The sequence below is a fragment of the Equus przewalskii genome, chromosome 24, assembly GCF_037783145.1.
Source record: "Equus przewalskii isolate Varuska chromosome 24, EquPr2, whole genome shotgun sequence".
In the NCBI taxonomy this organism is placed as follows: Eukaryota; Metazoa; Chordata; class Mammalia; order Perissodactyla; family Equidae; genus Equus; species Equus przewalskii.
The window spans coordinates 21,939,666-21,959,631 of NC_091854.1; the positions used below are offsets into that span (position 1 = coordinate 21,939,666).

General features: G+C 36.9%; 1 protein-coding gene across 3 annotated transcripts in view; it reads right to left on the reverse strand.

Annotated features, from left to right (window-relative positions):
• MSH4 (mutS homolog 4) overlaps nt 1–19,966 on the reverse strand; it is an 83,055-nt gene that overhangs the window by 48,130 nt on the left and 14,959 nt on the right. For all 3 annotated transcript variants that reach the window (XM_008517751.2, XM_070591837.1, XM_070591836.1), the window contains exons 5-7: nt 18,897–19,012; nt 17,607–17,780; nt 4,937–5,109 (exon numbers count right to left, since the gene is read on the reverse strand). In XM_008517751.2, the coding sequence (XP_008515973.1) occupies nt 4,937–5,109; nt 17,607–17,780; nt 18,897–19,012 (463 nt within the window). The remainder of the gene's footprint in view (nt 1–4,936; nt 5,110–17,606; nt 17,781–18,896; nt 19,013–19,966) is intronic.

The window sequence follows — 19,966 nt, forward strand, 5'->3', positions numbered from 1 at the left end:
AGCACAGTTCAACCACTAACCATGTAACCTTCTGGAAGTTACCTAACTTCTCTTAACTTTACTTCTCATCTTTTAAATGTGGATAACATCTACGTCCTAGGTTTGTTGTGAAGATTAAGTAAAATAATACCTGTAAAGTAGCTTGCACATACCAGAGCTCAAAACTGTTATTCTTCTCAACTCATTTTCCTGCCTAAAGTATTCTATAAAAGAAAATTTATGAATAATTGTAATCTATCCCTTTTAAATATCCCTGGATGCTTTTTTTTTACCTTAACAATTTAAGATACAGATCTTTTAAGAGTACACTCATTTCCCCATACTTAAAATACAGTAAATGACAGTAACTTCTTCTTAATGACTCATGGTTATTATCACCATTGTAATGTATGACCTCAGAAGTTTTTGTGTAGACTTATTTATACTTTCACAAAGTAGCCCCAACTTATCTGTCAAAAAAAAAAATTGTTACTTGCTTCTTATTCACGCCAACAGGTATTTTTTGATAGTTTTCAGTTTGCCTACCTATAGAACTGTGCCCCTTTCTATTTTGCCACTTCTAGGGTAATTAATTATGTTAAAACTGTGTTTAAAAACATTAGAGTAAATAGGCTGAATACACTACTGTTAAACTGTTCAATATGACAGAATACTATTATGACATTTTACATGTGATTCCACTAGTCAGACTCTCTTAAGCCCTCAGTTAAACAGGCTTTTCTCTTTTTTAGTCTCTTTCTTCTTCCTTTCCCAAATCTATTATAGCAACCAGAATGTTTCTAAAATAAGTATTTCATCATATTACTCTGTTGGTGTAGAATCTTTAGCTCCCTACTGCCTGCAGGATAAAATCCAAATTTCTTACCATTATATAAAGGCCCTTCATAAGTTAACCCCAATCCTCATTTCCTGCCATTCCCCAAGGCTTCAAGTCATAAATAACCACTAGCCACGCCTTAAATACAGCAAGCTCTTTTATATCAATGTAAGTATAACCGCAGAAGCTTATGTTAACTTTACCTTCCCCAACTTCCCAGAAACACAAGTGCACCCTAGAAAGTAACGACTATTCAGGAGCACAGCCAACAACACTCATACCAGATCTTTATTCCAGCCACCACACCCAAAAAACATTTTTGTTACCCCATAAGCATCTTCATTACACGTTAAGATAAATTACAGACTGTCAAGATATAGAAAACAGAAATGTTTAACATTTGTAAATGCCAATTTAAAACTTTCAGTTATAAGAAATTATAAAACTTAAAGTATATCAAAATTAAAGTTTCAAGGAAAATCCATGTTTTCCATTAAAATCTCATCATATAAAACACTATAATCTTAGGAACAACAGAATACAATTTTCAACAGTAAATCTCTAAATTCAACAATAAATCAATAGTTTAACAAATATGAACACCCATTATGTTCTAGCCTCGTATGAGAATCATCCAAGAACATGCACTCACAGTACAATAAAATAAGTATCATAAGAAAACACTATAGGAAACATGTAGAAAAGATCCCTCACACAGACTTGCGAAGTCAAAGAGGCTTCCAGCAGAAGTGATATCTAAATTGGAATGGTAAAGCATGAACTGCAGGTAGCCAAAGAGAAGCTTGGAAGGAAGGTAAGGAGGAAAGGAGGAACGATTGTAGGCAAATACTACAGAGAGCAAAGGCCAGAACATGAGAGAGGACATGTTCAAGCAACTAAAAGAAGTTCAATTATACTACAAGGAAGAGTGGAAACTGAAGAGTTGCAAGAGATGCTGTGGGAGATGACAAAAAAAGAGCCATATAGAAGAGTTTGGATCTTATCCTACAAGTAATGAGAAGAGACTAAAGGATTTTATGCAAGTGGGTATGGAGTAGCCCTCCAAAGATGTCCACATCCTAATCCCTAGAACCTGCTAATATGTTACCTGGTAAAAGGGACTTTGAAGAGGGGATTAAATTAAGCATCTTGAAATGGAGAGATTATTCTGGATTAGTTTTTGGTCCCAAAGTAATCAGAAGGGTTCTTATAAGAGGAAGTCAGGAGGATCAGTCAGAGAGAGAAGATATAAGGACAAAAGCAGAGGTCAGAAAGTAGAGAAGATACTATACTGCTGGCTTTAAAGATGGAGAACAGGACATGAGCCAAGGAATGCAAACGGCCTCTAGAAATGAAAAGGAAAGGGAACATTCACCTCTGGAGCCTCCAGAAGGAATGTGGACCTGCTAATACTGATTTTACCCCAGTAAAACTTATTTCTGATTTCCAGAACTATAAGGTAATAAATTCCTGTTGTATTAAGCCACTAAATTTGCGGTAATTTGTTACACCAGCAGCGGAAACTAATACAGACTGACACACTCAGATTTATATTTTCAAATGATCACTCAGTCTGCAATGTGGAGAAGAGACTGTAAATAGCAAGATCAGAGAGGGGAGACCAAATAGGAGGCTATTGCAATAAATCAGATTAGAGATAAATGGTAGCCTGGGCTGAAGCAGCAGCATTGGGAATAGAAGCCGATACATTCAAGACATATATAGGAAGGAGACTGCTGAATTTGATGATTGATTTCAGGGAAAGGAAGAGTCAAGAATGACTTCCAGGTATCTGGTTTGGTAAAGAGATTGGATGTAGAGCTATCCACTGATTTAGAAGGAAAGATGGCACGGTCTGGACACACTAAATTTGAGGTGACTGAGGAACATCTAACAAGGGCTCAGTAGGCAATAAGATATATGGGGCTGAAGGTCTGTAGAGCAATCTGGGCAGGAGACGCTAATTTGGAAGTCATGAATTTTGAAAGATAACTATAAAACCAGGAAGGTGGGTAAGTGATATAATAAGAATATACAGGGTAAAAAGGCATCCTAGGACATATGTTGAAGAGCCATAGGACTTAGGGAATAAGCAAAGGAAAAGAAGCCTATAAAAAAGACTCAGAAGTCCTTCCCTCTTACATTTGAAAGAAAAGACTCTAGGGTTTTTATCCTGTTATCTGATCAATGACGGAGCTTTCTAAGGACCTTCCAAGACAGTATACAATCCTACGGTCTATTTGGAAATCCATGTAGACAACATTTCAAGAGAGACAATCTGTAGGTTTTGACTGGATTTTCACATAAACTTTTCAAATAAATGAGTGATAGAGCTTGAAAAAAAAAAAAAAGAAGGAAATCCCAAAGAAGTAGGAAGAAAATCAGACGATTGTGTAGTCACAGAAGGAAAGAAAGGAAGTAATTCAATAAGGAGAGATATTTAGCAGCACCATATAAGTTGGAGTTCAAATAGGGAACTAATAAGTGTCCATTATATTTAACAACAGTGAGCCTATGGGTGACTGTTTTAGGCTGGGTTCTCCAGAAGCAGATCTTGAGATCAGGATTCATGTGCAAGTGATTAAGAAAGTGCTTCCAAGAGAAAGCAGTAAAGGAAAGAAGACGGACAGGGAAGGGGAAAAAGCCAAGCAAAAGTACAATTTCAGGTGAAGTCCTGTGGAAGGTAACATCAACTTATCCTGTAGAAGAATTCTGGACTTTAAGTTACCCTCAGGGTTTTGGCCAAATCAATGTGCTACAGCTGGGCTTTCATGCTCCCACACTAGTCAGTCACTTAGGGGCTGCAAGGCACTTCTGGCATGCTGCTTGAGAGCCAAGTGCTCTAAGAGCCTGAGGGCAGGCCTCCAAAGAGAGTCTAGGTGTGGGCCACTAGAAGCAAAACCACACAGAGCAGGGAAAGGAGCACAGAGAAAAATAAAAGACCCAAGAGAATCTGGACAGAGAACCAACAATATTTGCTACAGTGACCTTGACAAGAGCAGTCTCAGTGCAGTAGCAGGCAGGTAAACAAGACTGCAGCAGACTGAGGCATAGTGAAGAGAAGATAGTGAGTGCAGAAAATTTGTTTTTCAACAAGTTTAGCTATGAATAGAAGAGAGATAGGTGGTAACTGGAGAAGATGAAGTCCAGGGAGATTTTTCACAAAGATGGTAAAGACTTAAGGAAGAGACATACAGGAAAGATACAGGAGACAATCAAGTGTAAGGATGGGATCCAGAACAAAGGTGGAGGAATTAGCTATAAAGAGGAGCAGGAATACCACTTCCAGCTTAAACAAAGGGAAGGGAAAATGGATGAGTACAAGTGCATATTTAGTAGCAGAAAGTTTAAAAAGATGACAATGTTTGGAGTTTAACTAACACTACATGATTAAATAACTTTTCATATTCCTGAAACTTATTATGATATGAAATGCCAGGTACAAGTAGGCCAACAAAATGTTGCTGTGAACAAAAAAAAAGGGTACCAGTTAAAAACGGCCTCTTTGTACCATTCCCAAAGTCTCACTAAATACACAGGAATATATGGAAAAAAATGAATGGATTCAAAAATACTGGAAATGCAGAGTCACAGTCAATATAATGCCAGAATTTTGAAGGAATTATACGAATTAAAAGGTATTTGGAACTGGACTGAGTGAAACCTATTTAGGCTGTAAATGCCCTCTAGATTTTCCAGTACCACTTCAGTTTAAACTACCAGAACACCAGGTGGAGAGGTTAGGGGAGCTGGGGTGTGGAAGACAGCCCAAGCTGCTAGAAACCAGGAATTGGACTAGAAGTGGTGCATATAAACTGTCCTTCCACCTATAGATTTAAGAAGAAAATTACATTGCCATGCCAGTGAACAAACAGGCGCCAAGAGTAATTCTCTTACTTCATGTTATGGGTTAAATTGTGTCCCCCAAAAAGATATTTTGAAGTCCTAAACCCTGGAATATGAATGTGATCTTATTTGGAAATTGGATCTTTGCAGGTGTAATCAAGTGAAGATAAAATCATTAGAATGAGCCTTATCCAATATAACTGGTATCCTTATAAGAAGACACTGTATTTTTTAAATAATTAGTATTTACAAAATTAGATAATATTCATTTACCTGACTGAAGTCCAAAAAAGAGTTCCTCATCATGAAGTAGTTCTTGAACACAATCTAGTCTCATGTTAATGGTTTCAATATCAACTAGAGGTTCTAATATATTGGAACGAAGTCTTCGACTTCCTCCAGGAGTCTTAGTATAATTTAGGACACCAAAGAGTGTGTGATTATTCCTTTGAAAACACAGGTTAGAAAGATTTCATTAAGTATACAAAGGAAAACTCAAGAACACTGCAATTTAACTTTCTAAATAATCCTATAACAGACAGTAGTGCTTCTCAAACTTTAATCTGAGCACCAATCACACAGGGATTCTGATTCAGTAGGTCTAGGATAAGGCCTGAGAATCTACATTTCAAATAAGCTCCCAAGTATGCTGTCAGTCAATGAACCACACTTTGATTAACAAGGATCAACAGTATCTTTTGGCATTTAGTTAATGACTTTTTTTCATAGATCAGTTATAATATTCAGACTAATATAAAATGTTCTAGTCTATGGCATTCTGTCAATAATAGCAAGATATTAATAATATATCCTTAAGAGGGGGAAGAATTTTTACTTTGATAAAATGAGTATTTAATATAATCACTTTGTTCTAATTTAAGAAGTTAGAGAATTATAAGTAAAAGAGAGAGAGAAAGAAAATAATTTCAGATTAAAAAACAAACAACACAGGAATATATAGAGAATGACCAGGAAGGTTGCTTTAGTAAGGTTGCTTGAGAAAGACCTGTATATCTATTGGGCAGTTGAAGTAAGAAGGCATCCATGCGAAGACGATGACGGGATGGGGATGATGATGACAATAATGGTGAGAATAGCTAACATTTTTTGAACACTAAGCATGTGCCAGGCATTATTTAATTCTAACAACTACAGTATGAAGTAGATGCTATTACCAAACAATTTTACAAGGGAAGGAACAAAAGCATAAAGAAATTAAGTAACTTGTAAGGTTTCCAAATAAGTGAACAACAAGAAAAGAGTTACTAGTTAAAATTGAGCAGAACAGTAATTTAAGCCCAGGAAGTCGATCTGGGTCCAGAACTAGAAAGAAGATCAAGGTTGGTGGTGTTTTGCAAGTAAGGGTAAGAATGCAGGGAGATGGGGGACCGGCCCTGTTGTTGAGTGGTTAAGTGTGCACGTTCCGCTTCGGCGGCCCAGGGTTTTGCCGGTTCAGATCCTGGGCACGGACACGGCACCGCTCATCAAGCCGTGCTGAGACAGCATCCCACATGCCAGAACTAGAAGTACCCACAACTAAAAATATACAACTATGTACTGGGAGGTGTTGGGGAGCAAAAGGAAAAATAAAGTCTTTAAAAAAAAAAATGGAGGGAAATGAATAAAGAAGTTGATAGAGGACAGCAAAGAGAAGTCCTTTCAGGCCACGGTAAAGAGTCTGGATTCTATTTCTAAACGAAAGGGAGCCACTGGAAGACTTTAAGGAGGGAGAGTTCCAAAATCTGATTTCTGGTTTAAAAGGATCACACTTTGGCCACTAGGTCGAGAACAGACTAACTGTAAGAGGGTAAGAAGAAAGCAAAGAGACAAGTTAGGGACTATTTTAGTAATCAAGGCTAAATGATGAAGACATAGGTTAGGGTTGTAGCCTTGGAAATGGTAAGACATGATCCAGAATTAGTATGTCAACAGGATTTATGGATGGATTGAATCTGGGTTGAAAGAGGAGAGGAAACAAGAACGATTCAGTTTAAGTCCTTGAACTACCAGGTTTTTGGTATATCAATTTAAACAAATTTTTAGAGAATTACTCAAATCAAGTCCTGGTTGGGGAGTTTCATTGGAGGCACATTATAGGCACAATTTTTTTACTTTTGAGAATTTGGTTTCTGAAGAAACAAAGGAAGTGAGGAGCATACCCAAACCTGCCATTTGCTATAGAAATCAAGAAATGAAACAGTGTGCTCAACAGGTGGCAAGTCTATACAAGCATTACAGTGATTCAGATAGTTCAGTAGGTAGAATATCTATCTTTTAACCTGATATTCTTCAGTTCAAGTCTGTGAAAAGACTTCTCAATTTCTCCTTTTCAACTACAATATGAACTCCTGGAAGTCAAATATCCTATGATTTAATATACAGCAGTGAAGGATTGGGAAGACGGCAGCATAGGCAGACTCTGAAGTCACCTTCTCCCACGGACACAACCAATTTACAACCACTTATGGAACAATTACCCGAGAGAGAAAGGAAAACTGGATAAAAAGAGCCCCCACAACAAGGGACAGTCCTGAGTGAGGTGGAAGAGGCAGAAATTCCTTTCTGGAGAGAAAAAAGCCACCTTCACAAGCCACGGTGCTTCATGGCTGGCTGGGAGTAATCCTAAGGTATGCAGCCTTCCCTGAAAAAGTGGGAACCTGAGAGGGGAGTGTTACCGCTGTAAGCATCCTTTGTACTCACTACAACTGACACAAGTGTCATCATATCTGTCTTAGCTGGCTATTAACAACCACGGGGAGCACCCCCAGAAAAGCTATCAGACTTAAGGGGACAAAAAAAGCCAGCTCTTAAAGGGCCAACACAGAAATTCACCCATTTTGGAAAGCAACCAAAAATCACCAGAAAGAAAGGTGCACTGTTCTTTGGTGAAAAGAAACTCACCTGATAGGCTCTGGGTGCATCTCAGTAAGAGGTGAGACCTCTCCAGGGACTGAGACATTGGCAGCAGCCATTATTGTGACCTATAGTCACAATAGTAAAGGCATGTTGACACAGAGGCTGGCAGATGCCATTGGAGGTCTTCCCCTGGCCTGTTAGCCCAGGATCTGCCCCATCCACTAGAGCACTGATTTAATCCAGCTCAGCCAGGGCAGGCAGCCTGCCCTAGGGACTGGTCCCACCCAACAGTAAGCCCTCGGGCAACATGTGGGCTGCATAGGCTGGGTGTCTGGATCCTCAGCAGCCAGGTGAGTGGGACCACTTCTGCAGGGCAGGGCATCCATGAAGAGCAGGTAGAGTGTGTGGGGTGTTGGTGGAGTGTGTGGGTCCTCTGCGGTGGGGCAAATGGGTCCACTTCATGGGGTCAGAATGCGCACACAGGGCAGGACTGTGTTGATGGTGTGTATGGCCCTGTGGGCAATGGAACTTGTCAGCTGCAGAAGACTGGTGGTTCTCAAACAGCCACATAGGAGATCATCCCACCTTCCAAAGCCTAAACAATTGAGTGCTCCCATGCCTGGGGCCAGCCCCACTCAGGTGAAATCCTGAGAGAGCTGACAACAGCCTTGGGGCCAGAGGCCTACAACATTTGTTAAGCCCTGGAGTCTAGCAACCAGAGACGTAGGGGGCCTATTCACTTAACAGAAAAACTGCAAGAGGAATGTGCTATTAATGTCCCCAAGCCAAATTAAGTGACTAAAGGGTTCATAGCAGCCACATGCAGCAGAGAGTTACAACCAGCCGGGCAAGGGGACAGCCTAGCTGCGCTGGGCACCTGCAACAACAGCAACACTGCCACAACAGAAGGACACACAAAACCTACACAGGAGGCACTCCCGGAACATTTGGAACTAGCGACTAGAGGGAAGCACACAGCTGGACCTCATAAGGCATCTCTTACATAAGCCCACCTCTCCAAGATCAGAAGATGTAGCCGACCCACCTAATACACAGATATAAGGACAGAGAAAGAAGCAAAACAATGAGGCAAATGAATATGTTCCAAGTAAGGGAACAGGACAAAACCCCCAAAAAACCTAAATGATATAGAAATAAACAATCTACATGACTAAGAGTTCAAACAAAAAGTCATAAGGATGCTCACTGATCTTGGGAGAAGAATGAATGAACACGGTGAAAACATCAACAAAGAACTGGAAAATATAAAAAAGAACCAATCAGAAATGAAGAATATAATACTGGAAATGAAAAATTCACTAAACGGACTCAATAGCAAGTAGATAATACAGATGAATGGATCAGCAAGCTGGACAAAAGACTAGAGGAAATCACTGAAGCTGAACAGATAAAAGAAAAAAGAACTAAAAAGAATGAGCATAGTCTAAGGGACATCCGGGACAACATCAAGCACACTAACATTCATATTATAGGTGTCCCAGAAGAAGAGAGAGACAAAAGGGCAGAGAATCTATTTGAAGAAATAATAGCTGAAAACTTTCCTAACCTAAGGAAGGAAACAGACATTCCGGTATAGGAAGTACAGAGAGCACCAAACAAGATAAACACAAAGAGGCCCACACCAAGACATATTATAATTAAAATGTCAAGAATTAAAGATAAAGAGAGAATCCTAAAAGCTACAAGAGAAATACAACAAGTCACATACAAAGGAAACCCCAGAAGGCTATCAGCTGACTTCCCAGCAGAAATCTTATGGGCTAGAAGGGAGTGGCACAATACACTTAAAGAGCTGAAAGGAAAAAACCTACAGCCAAGAATACTCTACCCGCAAGTTTATCATTCAGAATAGAAGAAGAGATAAAGAGTTTCCCAGACAAGCAAAAAATAAAGGAGTTTATCACCAAGAAACTAGTCTTACTAGAAATACAAGAGGGATTTATTTAGGTGGAAAAGAGAAGACCACAAATAGGAATAAGAAAATTATCCACATAACAAAAAAGCAATAAAATCACTGGTAAAGGCAAATATACAGTAAAGGTAGCAGATCAACCACCTATGAAGATAATATGAAGGTCAAAAGACAAAAGTACTAAAATTACCTATTTCTATAAGAGGGTAATAGATACAACAAACAAAAAAAGTGATTAGATATGATATCAAAAACATAAAATGTGGGAGGAGGGGAGAAAAAAGAGTACAGCTTTTAAAAAGAGGTCAAACTGAACAGACTATCAATGTAACATAGCTTGCTATATACGTAGGTTATTATATATGAACCTCCTGGTAATAAAAACCAGAAACTTATATTAAATACACAAAAAATTAAGAGAAAGGAACCTAAACATAATACCAAAGAAAACCTTCAAAACACAAGGGAAGAGAGCAAGAGAAGAAGACAGGAACAGAGAAGAACTACTAAAACACCCAGAAAAAAAAGTAACAAAATGGCAATACACACATACTTATCAATAGCTACTTTAAATGTCAACAGACTAAGTGCTACAATCAAAAGGCACAGGGTGGCTGACTGGATACAACAAACAAGACCCATTTACAAGAAACACACTTCAGACCTAAAGACACTCACAAACTGAAAGTAAAGGGATGGAAAAAGATACTCCATGCCAATGGCAATGAAAAGAAAGTTGAGGTAGCAGTACTTATATCAGACAAAACAAACTTTAAAACGAAAACTGCAAAAAGAGACAAAGAAGGGCACTACAGAATGATAAAGGGAACAATCCAACAAGAGGATATAACACTTGCAAATATCTATGCACCCAACATAGGAGCACCTAAATATATAAAGCAAGTATTAAGAGACATAAAAAGAGAAAGAGTAACACAATAACAGTAGAGGACTTGAACACTCCACTTACACCAATGGATAGATCATCCAAACAGAAGATCAATAAAGAAACATCGGCTTTAAATGGCATTTTAGACCAGACAGACTTAGTGCATATATATAGAAACATTCCACCCAAAAACCACAGAATACACATTCTTTTCAAATGCACATGGAAGAGTCTCCAGGACTGATCACAAAACAAGTCTCAATAAATTGAAGAAGACTGAAATAATACCAAGCATCTTTTCTGACCACAAAGGTATGAAACTAGAAATCAACTACAGGAAGAAAATCAGAAAAGCCACAAATATGTGGAGAATAAACAAAATGCTACTGAACAACAAATGGGTCAATAAAGAAATCAAAGGAGAAATAAAAAAATAACTGGAGACAAATGAAAATATGACATGTCAAAATTTATAGGATACAGAGAAAGTGGTCATAAGAGGGAAGTTTATAGCAATACAGGCCTACCTCAACAAACAAGAAAAATCACAAATAAACCATTTAAAGTGCAGCTAAAGAAACTGGAAAAACAAGAACAAACAAAGCCTAAAATCAGTAGAAGGAAGGAAATAATAAAAATCAGAGAGAAATAAATGAAATAGAGACTAAAAAAACAATAGAAAAAAATCAACGAAACCAAGAGCTGGCTCTTTGAAAAGATAAACAAAATTGACAAACCTTTAGCTAGATTCATGAACCAAAAAAGACAGATGGCTCAAATAAACAAAATCAGAAACGAAAGAAGAGAAATTTCAACAGACACCTCAGAAATACAAAAGATTATATGAGAATGCTATGAAAGCTATACACCAACAAATTGGATAATCTAGAAGAAATAGATAAATTCTTAGAATCATACAACCTTCCAAAACTGAATCAAGAACACATAGAGAATCTGAACACACCAATCACCAGTAAGGAGATCTAAATAGTAACCAAACACCTCCCAAAAAATAAGAGTCCAGGAGCAGACAGCTTCCCTGGTGAATTCTACCAAAGATTCACAGAAGAATTAATACCTATCCTTCTCAAACTCTTCCAAAAAACTGAAGAGGAGGGGAAGCTTCCTAACTCATTCTAGGAAGCCAACATCACCCTGATAGCAAAACTAGACAAGAACAACACAAAAAAAGAAAATTACAGGCCAGTATCACTGATGAACATTGATGCAAAATCCTCAACCAATACTAGCAAATAAAATACAACAATACATTAAAAAGATCATACATCATGATCAACTGGGTTTCATTCCAGGGATGCAGGGATAGTTCAACATCCACAAGTCAATCAAGATGATACAACACATTAACAAAATGAAGAATAAAAATCACATAATCATCTCAATAGATGCAGAGAGCATTTAACAAGATACAGCATCCATTTATGATAAAAACTCTGAAAATTCTGGATAGAGAAGTAAAGTACCTCAACATAATAAAGGCCATATATGACAAACCCACAGCTAATATCATTCTCAATGGAGAAAAACTGGAAGCTATCCTTCAGGAACAGGAACCAGAAAAGGATGCCCACTTTCGCCACTCTTATTTAATATAGTATTGGAAGACCTAGCCAGAGTAATCAAGCAAGTAAAGGAAATAAAAAGGATCCAAAGTGGAAAGGAAGAAGTGAAACTGTCACTATTTGCAGATGACATCATTTTATATATAGAAAACTCTAAAGAATCCACCAAAAAACTTTCAGAAATGATAAATTGATACAGTGAAATTGCAGGATACAAAACCAGTTGCCTTCCTATACACTAACAACAAAGTAGCAGAAAGAGAAATTAAGAATACAATCCCATTTACAATTGCATCAAAAAGAATAAAATACCTGGGAATAAATTTAACCAAAGAGGTGAAAGATCTGTACGCTGAAAACTATAAAACATTGTTGAAAGAAACTGAAGACACAAAGAAAAGGAAAGATATTCTGTGCTCTTAGATTGGAAGAATTAATATAGCTGAAATGTCCATACTTCCTAAAGCAATCTACAGATTCAATGCAATCCCTATCAAAGTTGCAACAACATTTTTCGGAGAAATAGAAGAAAGAATCCTAAAGTTTATATGGAACAACAAAAGAACTTGAATAGCAAAAGGAACCCTGAGAAAAAAGAACAAAGCTGGAGGTATCACACTCTGTGATTTCAATATACTACAAAGCTATAGTAACCAAAACAGCATGGTACTGGCACAAAAACAGACACACAGATCAATGGAACAGAATCAAGAGACCAGAAATAAACCCACACATCTATGGACAGCTAATTTTCGATAAGGGTGCCAGGAACATACAATGGAGAAAGGAAAGTCTCCGTAATTAATGGTGTTGGGAGAACTGGACAGCCACAGCAAAAGAATGAAAGTAGGCCATTATCTTTCACCATACACAAAAATTAACTCAAAATGGATTAAAGACTTGAATGTAAGACCTGAAACCATGAAACTTCTAGAAGAAAACATAGGCAGTATGCTCTTTGACATCGATCTTAGCAGCATATTTTCAAGTACCATGTCTGACCGACCAAGGGAAACAAAAGAAAAAACAAACAAATGGGACTACATCAAACTAAAAAGCTTCTGCACAGCAAAGGAAACCAACAACAAAACGAAAAGACAACCTAACCATTGGGAGAAGATGTTTGCAAACCATATATCTGATAAGGAGTTAATGTCCAAAATATATAAAGAACTCATATAACTCAACAACAAAAAAACCAACACCCCATTAAAAAATGGGCAAAGATCTGAGCAGACATTTCTCCAAAGAAGATATAAGGATGGCCAACAGACGCATGAAAAGATGCTCATCATCACTAATCATCAGGGAAACGCAAATCAAAACTACACTAAGATATCACCTTACATCTGTTAGATTGGCAAAAATATTCAAAACAAAAAGTGACAAACGTTGGAGAGGTTGTGGAGAAAAAGGAACCCTCAAACACTGTTGGTGGGAATGCAACCTGGTGCAGCCAATATGGAAAACAGTATGGAGATTTCTCAAAAAATTAAAAATAGAAATACCTTATGACCCAGCCATCCCAATACTGGGTATCTATCCAAAGAACTTGAAATCAGCAATTCCAAAAGTCCCATGCACCCCTATGTTCATCGCAGCATTATTTACAATAACCAAGACACGGAAGCAACCTAAGTGCCCATCAACTGATGAGTGGATAAAGAAGATATGGTGTATATATAAAATGGAATACTACTCAGCTGTAAAAAAGGATAAAATCGTCCCATTCACAACAACATGGATGGACCTTGAGGGTACTATGTTAAGTGAAATAAGCCTGATAGAGAAAGACAAACTCTGTATGACTCCACTCATAGGTGGAAGTTAAACATACAGACAAAGAGAACTGATTGGTGGTTACCAGGGGAAAGGGGGGGGGGGGCGGTGAGGGGAGAGCACAAAGGGTGAAGTGGTGCACCTACAACATGACTAACAATAATGCACAACTGAAATTTCACAAGGTTGTAAACTATCATAATCTTAATAAAAAGTTTAAAAAAAAAATGGGCAAAACATCTGAACAGACATTTCTCCAAAGAAGATATACAGATGGCCAACAGGCACATGAAACGATGTTCAACATCATCAACTATCAGGGAAATGCAAATTAAAGCTACAATGAGATATCACCTCACTCTTGCCAGAATGGCTATAATTAACAAGACAGAAAACAAGTGTTAGAGAGGATGTAGAGAGAAGGGAACTCTCATACACTGCTGGTGGGAGTGCAAACTGGTGCAGCCACCATGGAAAACAGTATGGAGATTCCTCAAAACTTAAGAATAGAACTACCATACAATCCAGTTATTCCACTGCTGGGTATTTATCCAAAGAACACGAAAATATAAACGCATAATGATACATGCACCCCTATGTTCACTGCAGCACTATTCACAACAGTCCAGACTTGTAAGCAACCTAGGTGCCCATCAAGGGACAAATTGATAAAGAAGATGTGGTATATACACAATGGAATACTACTCAGCCATAAGAAATGGTCACATCCAGCCATTTGTGACAACATGGATGGACCTTGAGGGTATTATGCTAAGCAAAATAAGTCAGAGGGAGAAAGTCAAATACTGTATGATCTCACTCATAAATAGAAGATAAAAACAACAACACACAATCACATAGAGACAGAGACTGGACTGGTGGTTACCAGAGGGGAAGAGAGGAGGGAGGAGGGCGAAAGGGGTGTTTAGGCACATGTGTGTGGTGATAGATTGTAGTCTTTACGTGGTGAACTTGATGTAATCTACACAGGAACTGAAATATAATGATGCACACCTGAAATTTATATAATGTTATAAACCAATGTTACCTCAATAAAAAAAAATACATAGCAGGAACTCAAGCAATGTTTAACAATGATAATGATAAAGAATGATGAACTATGAAATAAGACAAAGTAAAACTGAGTATGAAACACTTTACAATAATTACCAGCCTCGGTCAATGACCTTCTATGTTACTCTACATTGTTGTAACACAGAAAGTCAATGACAGAGTAATTTTTCCAGATAATATTATTTTAACCCTTTTTACCTAGCAATAGGAAAAATATTACTTTTTCACTAAGCTGAAAAGGAATAATAACTACAATTAACTATAACCTCCTAAAAAAGGCTATCATTTTAGACCAACATTATTTAATGGACTGCAAAGGTGCTGAGGCCACTATACTGATGGATAACTAAAGTGGTATATACAGTACTACTCTTACTTTTACTAAAAGTAGTACCAACAGTATCTAGATAGGGCTAAACTGTTTTTGCTGATTAAAATAAATAATAAACAAAATTAGATAGCCTACGTTTCTAAGTTTGCAACAGTAAATAATGTCTGGAGATTTCACATCATGGAAAGTGAAGCCAAGATAAGAATGCACAAAGTGATAGAGACATTTAAACAACTATGGCTCTAAATTGGCACTGAGTACCTTAAGGTTTCAGTTGTCTAAGGTACTCTTTATTCTTTCCAATACTCTTAATACTAAAATTCATAATAATTTTAAGTTTATCCCTTTCATTGATGTTTGAAGTTATATTTAATTACTGAAAGCTGAGATTTAATTACTCTAAGCTTACTTACTCCCACCTTGCACTTTACCAATCAGTAATACTAAATAGCTTACAGTTTCCTTGCACTTGTCATATCATTATATTGAAAATCATGCTTTCAAGACTTCGTTTTTCACAGTCTTACCACCTTTTCTATTTCTTCACCTGGATAACTTCTATTTATACTTCAATAGGTATATCTCCTCTAGAAAGCCTTTCCTAAATACTCCTCTTTACCCCTTAACCAAGAACAATTAACTCTCTGTCTCTGCTATGATCCCATCATTTTTTATGCAGATTTTCCTATCACTGTACTTAGTACATGTTAATGATACTGCCTATGTGTCTCCTCCTCTAGAGTGTTATTCCTCAAAGAGAAAAACCATGACTTACTAATGTTTTCCACCAAACTGAACCCATATTAATACATCCCTGCTATAAACAACACCACAGGTTGATTACATCACGTTCTAATAACATTTTAATTCTAGTTTAGGTGACTCACTATGAAATCTATAAACTGTGTATGTGTGTATGTATGTGTGTGTGTGTGTGTGTGTGCACGTGCGTGCACGCATCTCTCCCTCTCTCTCTTTCATGCTCACCATCAATATTCCTGGTATTCTAACTAAAGGTAACAATAAACGAATAAAACCAGCAATCTAGTCACACACCATAGACCAGATTGATCCAACTATTTTTACCTTCTCAAATGATTACAGAGCCCCCTTGAATTTCCTGTATTTGATGCTTTTAAAACTGGTTATTTTAATTTTGTAGTATTCTAGACACAATAGGTCCTTTTTTACTGTGGTAAAACATACATAACATAAATTTTACCATTTTAACCACAAAATTCAGTGTCACTAGGTATACTCGAAATATTGTGCAACCATTACCGCTATCCATTTCCATCATCAAAAACAGAAACTTGGAATCCATTAAATAACTCCCTATTCCCCACTTCCCCATTTCCCACAATCTGTGGTAACCTCTATTTTCAGTCTCTACTTCATTTAAGTGGAATCATAAAATATTTTTCCTTTTGTGTCTGGCTTATGTCACTTAGCATAATGTTTTCAAAGTTCATATATCTGGTGGCATGTATCAGAATTTCACTTCTTTTTAAGGCTGAATGATTTTATTTTAATTATTTAATTTTTTACCGAGGAAGATTCACCCTGAACTAACATCTGTCATCAATCTTCCTCCTTTTGTTGTTTGAGTAAGATTCACCCTGAGCTAACATCCGCTGCCAATCTTCCCCCATTTTGTATGTGGGTCGCTGCCACAACATGGTCAGGGATGAGAGGTGAGGTCTGCACCTGGGAATCAAACCCAGGCCACCAAAGCAGAGCATGCTGAACTTAACCACTAGGTCACAGGGCCAGCCACCAAAGGCTGATGATATTTCATTGTATATATATATCTTATTTTCTTTATCCAGTCAGTCATTTGTTGATGGACATTTGGTTTGTTTCTACCTTTTGGCTACTATGAATAATGCTGCTATGAACACATGTATGCAAGTATCTGTTGGAGTCCCTGCTCTCAACTCTTTTGGGTATATACCTAGAAGTAGAATTGCTGGATCACATGATAATTCGATGTTTAACTTTTTGAGGAAACAGCATACTGTTTCCTAAAGTGACTGCACCATTTTACATTCACACCATAATTGTACCAGGGTTCCAATTTCTCCACATCCTCACCAATTCTTATTTTCCATTTACTTGATAATAACCATCCTAATGGGTATGAAGTGGTAATTGTAGTTTTGATTTGCATTTCCCTAATGACCAGTGATGTTGAGCATCTTCTCATGTGCTTATAGGCCATTTGTATACCTTCTTTGGAGAAATACCTGTTCAAATCCTTCGCCCAGTTTTGAATGAGTTGGGGTTTTTTTTTGTAATTTAGTACACATATTTTTTTAAAACCTGATTTTGGTGAAACACCTGAGCAGTTCAGCAACAATGGCACAATGGTAAAAGCATGTTTAGTCAATATTTCTCCATCAAACAATTTAAAGAAAAATAAAATAACTATTCATAGAAAATATGACATAATAAAATATACTGATATATTTTGTAAGAAAAAAATTGCATGATCTTACCTACAGTCTTGATTATTAATTAGTAATTCAAGGTTTTGGGCTGATGATGAATCTATCATGGCTGTCTGTTCACTACCCTGGAAACAAATCTTCAGAGATTTTGGTGCATAAACTGAATTTTGAATAAACTCAACATATTTTAATAAAGCTGCAACAGCTGCAAGGCAGTAATACCTGTAAGGTTACCAATGATCACTATAAATCTTTAAATTAAAAAAAATTATTGCTATAAAAGGAAACATTTATTTTACCTTAATATTAAGAAAATTACAAATATTTGCATAGCCTTGCTTAAATTTAAAGGAAAAAAGCACACCAAGTGTTCCTTATTTTTGAAAACTAGCTCTGGTCTCTAAAACGTAAAAGTTGATAAAAATAGACAGTTTTCTGAAGTCTAACACTTAAGGGATATCAGACTCCAATAAATCACATGTTAAAAGACAATACTCACTGGTAATTCATGTCAATTTTTGATGTACCATTCTAAATATTCAAGTGATGCTGAAAAAGTCTGAGGGCTTTAAAGGAGCAGTCAGGAAGTTCCAATGTGGGAAAGTATGTTATGATCTCAGTGAGGGCAGTTATTATGATTAACTGAGTAAACAAGTGGTCCAACCTGGCTCAAAGAAAGTATCTATAGGGGCCGGCCCCGTGGCCAAGTGGTTAAGTTTGCGTGCTTCACCTCCGTGACCCAGAGTTTTGCTGGTCGGATCCTGGGTGCGGCCACGGCACCGCTCATCAGGCCATGCTGAGGCGGTGTACCACATGCCACAACTAGAAGGACCCATAACTGAAAATACACAACTACGTACTGGGGGGCCTTGGGGAGAAAAAGGGAAAATAAAAGCTTTAAAAAAAAAAGCAGCTATTTAGCATGTTCTAAGAAATATCCATTCCAAAAATATCACTCCCTATTTCATGCTGAATCTTTTAGGAGAAAAGGTAAGAAGTGACAGGACCACAGCTTTAACTGCATCCCCTTCTGTACCTTCACATTTCTAGTTTACTGTAGCTACTTGAGTTTTCACTCCAAAGTGAGGTGAGCAGCAACCATCAGGACAACAGATCACGACTAATTTGAAGAAATTCTATATAAATTAAGTTAGCAGATACGTCTTGTGTATAAATTTCAGTTAACTATTTTACTATTTCAATAAGTACTGAGCACGCATTATGAGTCAGGCATTTTTCTAGGTGGTAAAAATATAGCAGAAAACAAAAGAGACAAAAGAACTTGTCCTCATGTAACTCATACTAGAGATTTATTACTTTCCTGAGATTATAACTTACTTGGACTGAACCTCCATTAGGACAGTGCTGAATTCTGCTATGCATAACTGTTCAATATACTCTAATCCTTTTGTTTCATTGAAGTATTTCCTTTGTATAGTAGTGAAATTAACATTCTGAAAAAAGAATTTAATTTCAACATAAATTTTAAGTTTCATGTGCTCACCCATAACTGTTTTCTTAAATACATGCTGGTACATGGGTAAGTGGCTTAAATATTCTACAAAGTTTTTGTTTGATTATTTATTATTTTTCAGAATTAAGTAATAAGTGTTCTTAGTTATTTACAAAAAGAGAATGATTATCTGCCTTGCTAAGTGAATTATAAGAGTCTGTAGCTCTTATTAGACCATACTCACATGAAATTTAACCGAATATGTTAGGTACAATAACAAAAAATAAACCTCTATCTTCTAGTAATTTTATTACCTTCTAGTAATTTTATTCTACAGCAACAACATCACACAGATTTTACATTCAGCCTTATATACTCTATCATAATTGAGAGAGGGTAGATCCTTGTAATATACTAGTTGAGGAAGACGAAAATACCACTTCCAGCTGTCAAATCTATGAAATACTATCTACATGAGGTGAATTCAATTTATTTAGAATAAAGAAAAGGAGATGATGGAACTTTTAAAAAAGAGCAAGAGAAGCTGTAGAGTAAAAAGTTCACCTACTTTGAATAGAAATAATAGGTAAGAAAGGTCCAATAACAATGTACTGTGAAAGAACTGTAAGATGGAAAAAACAGTAAGAAGCAGGTAGGGAATTTGTTACATGGCAAGACTGTTTTAAAGTCATCTCAATTAATCTTCACAACAATCCTATGATATGAGTCTTGCATTAACTATAATTTTCCTCTAAGTAAAATTCTGAAAAGTAATTTTTCTAATATCATACACCTAATATGTGCCAGAGGTGATACTTGAATTTAGATTTCTTTGTCCATGTTCCTTCTACTTCATATTGTTTCTTAATTAACGAAGGTCATTCTATGGTAAGTATGATAATAATAATATTGATTTTTGCCTCTGCTTATAAAACTTTTTCCCCAAATACCTCTA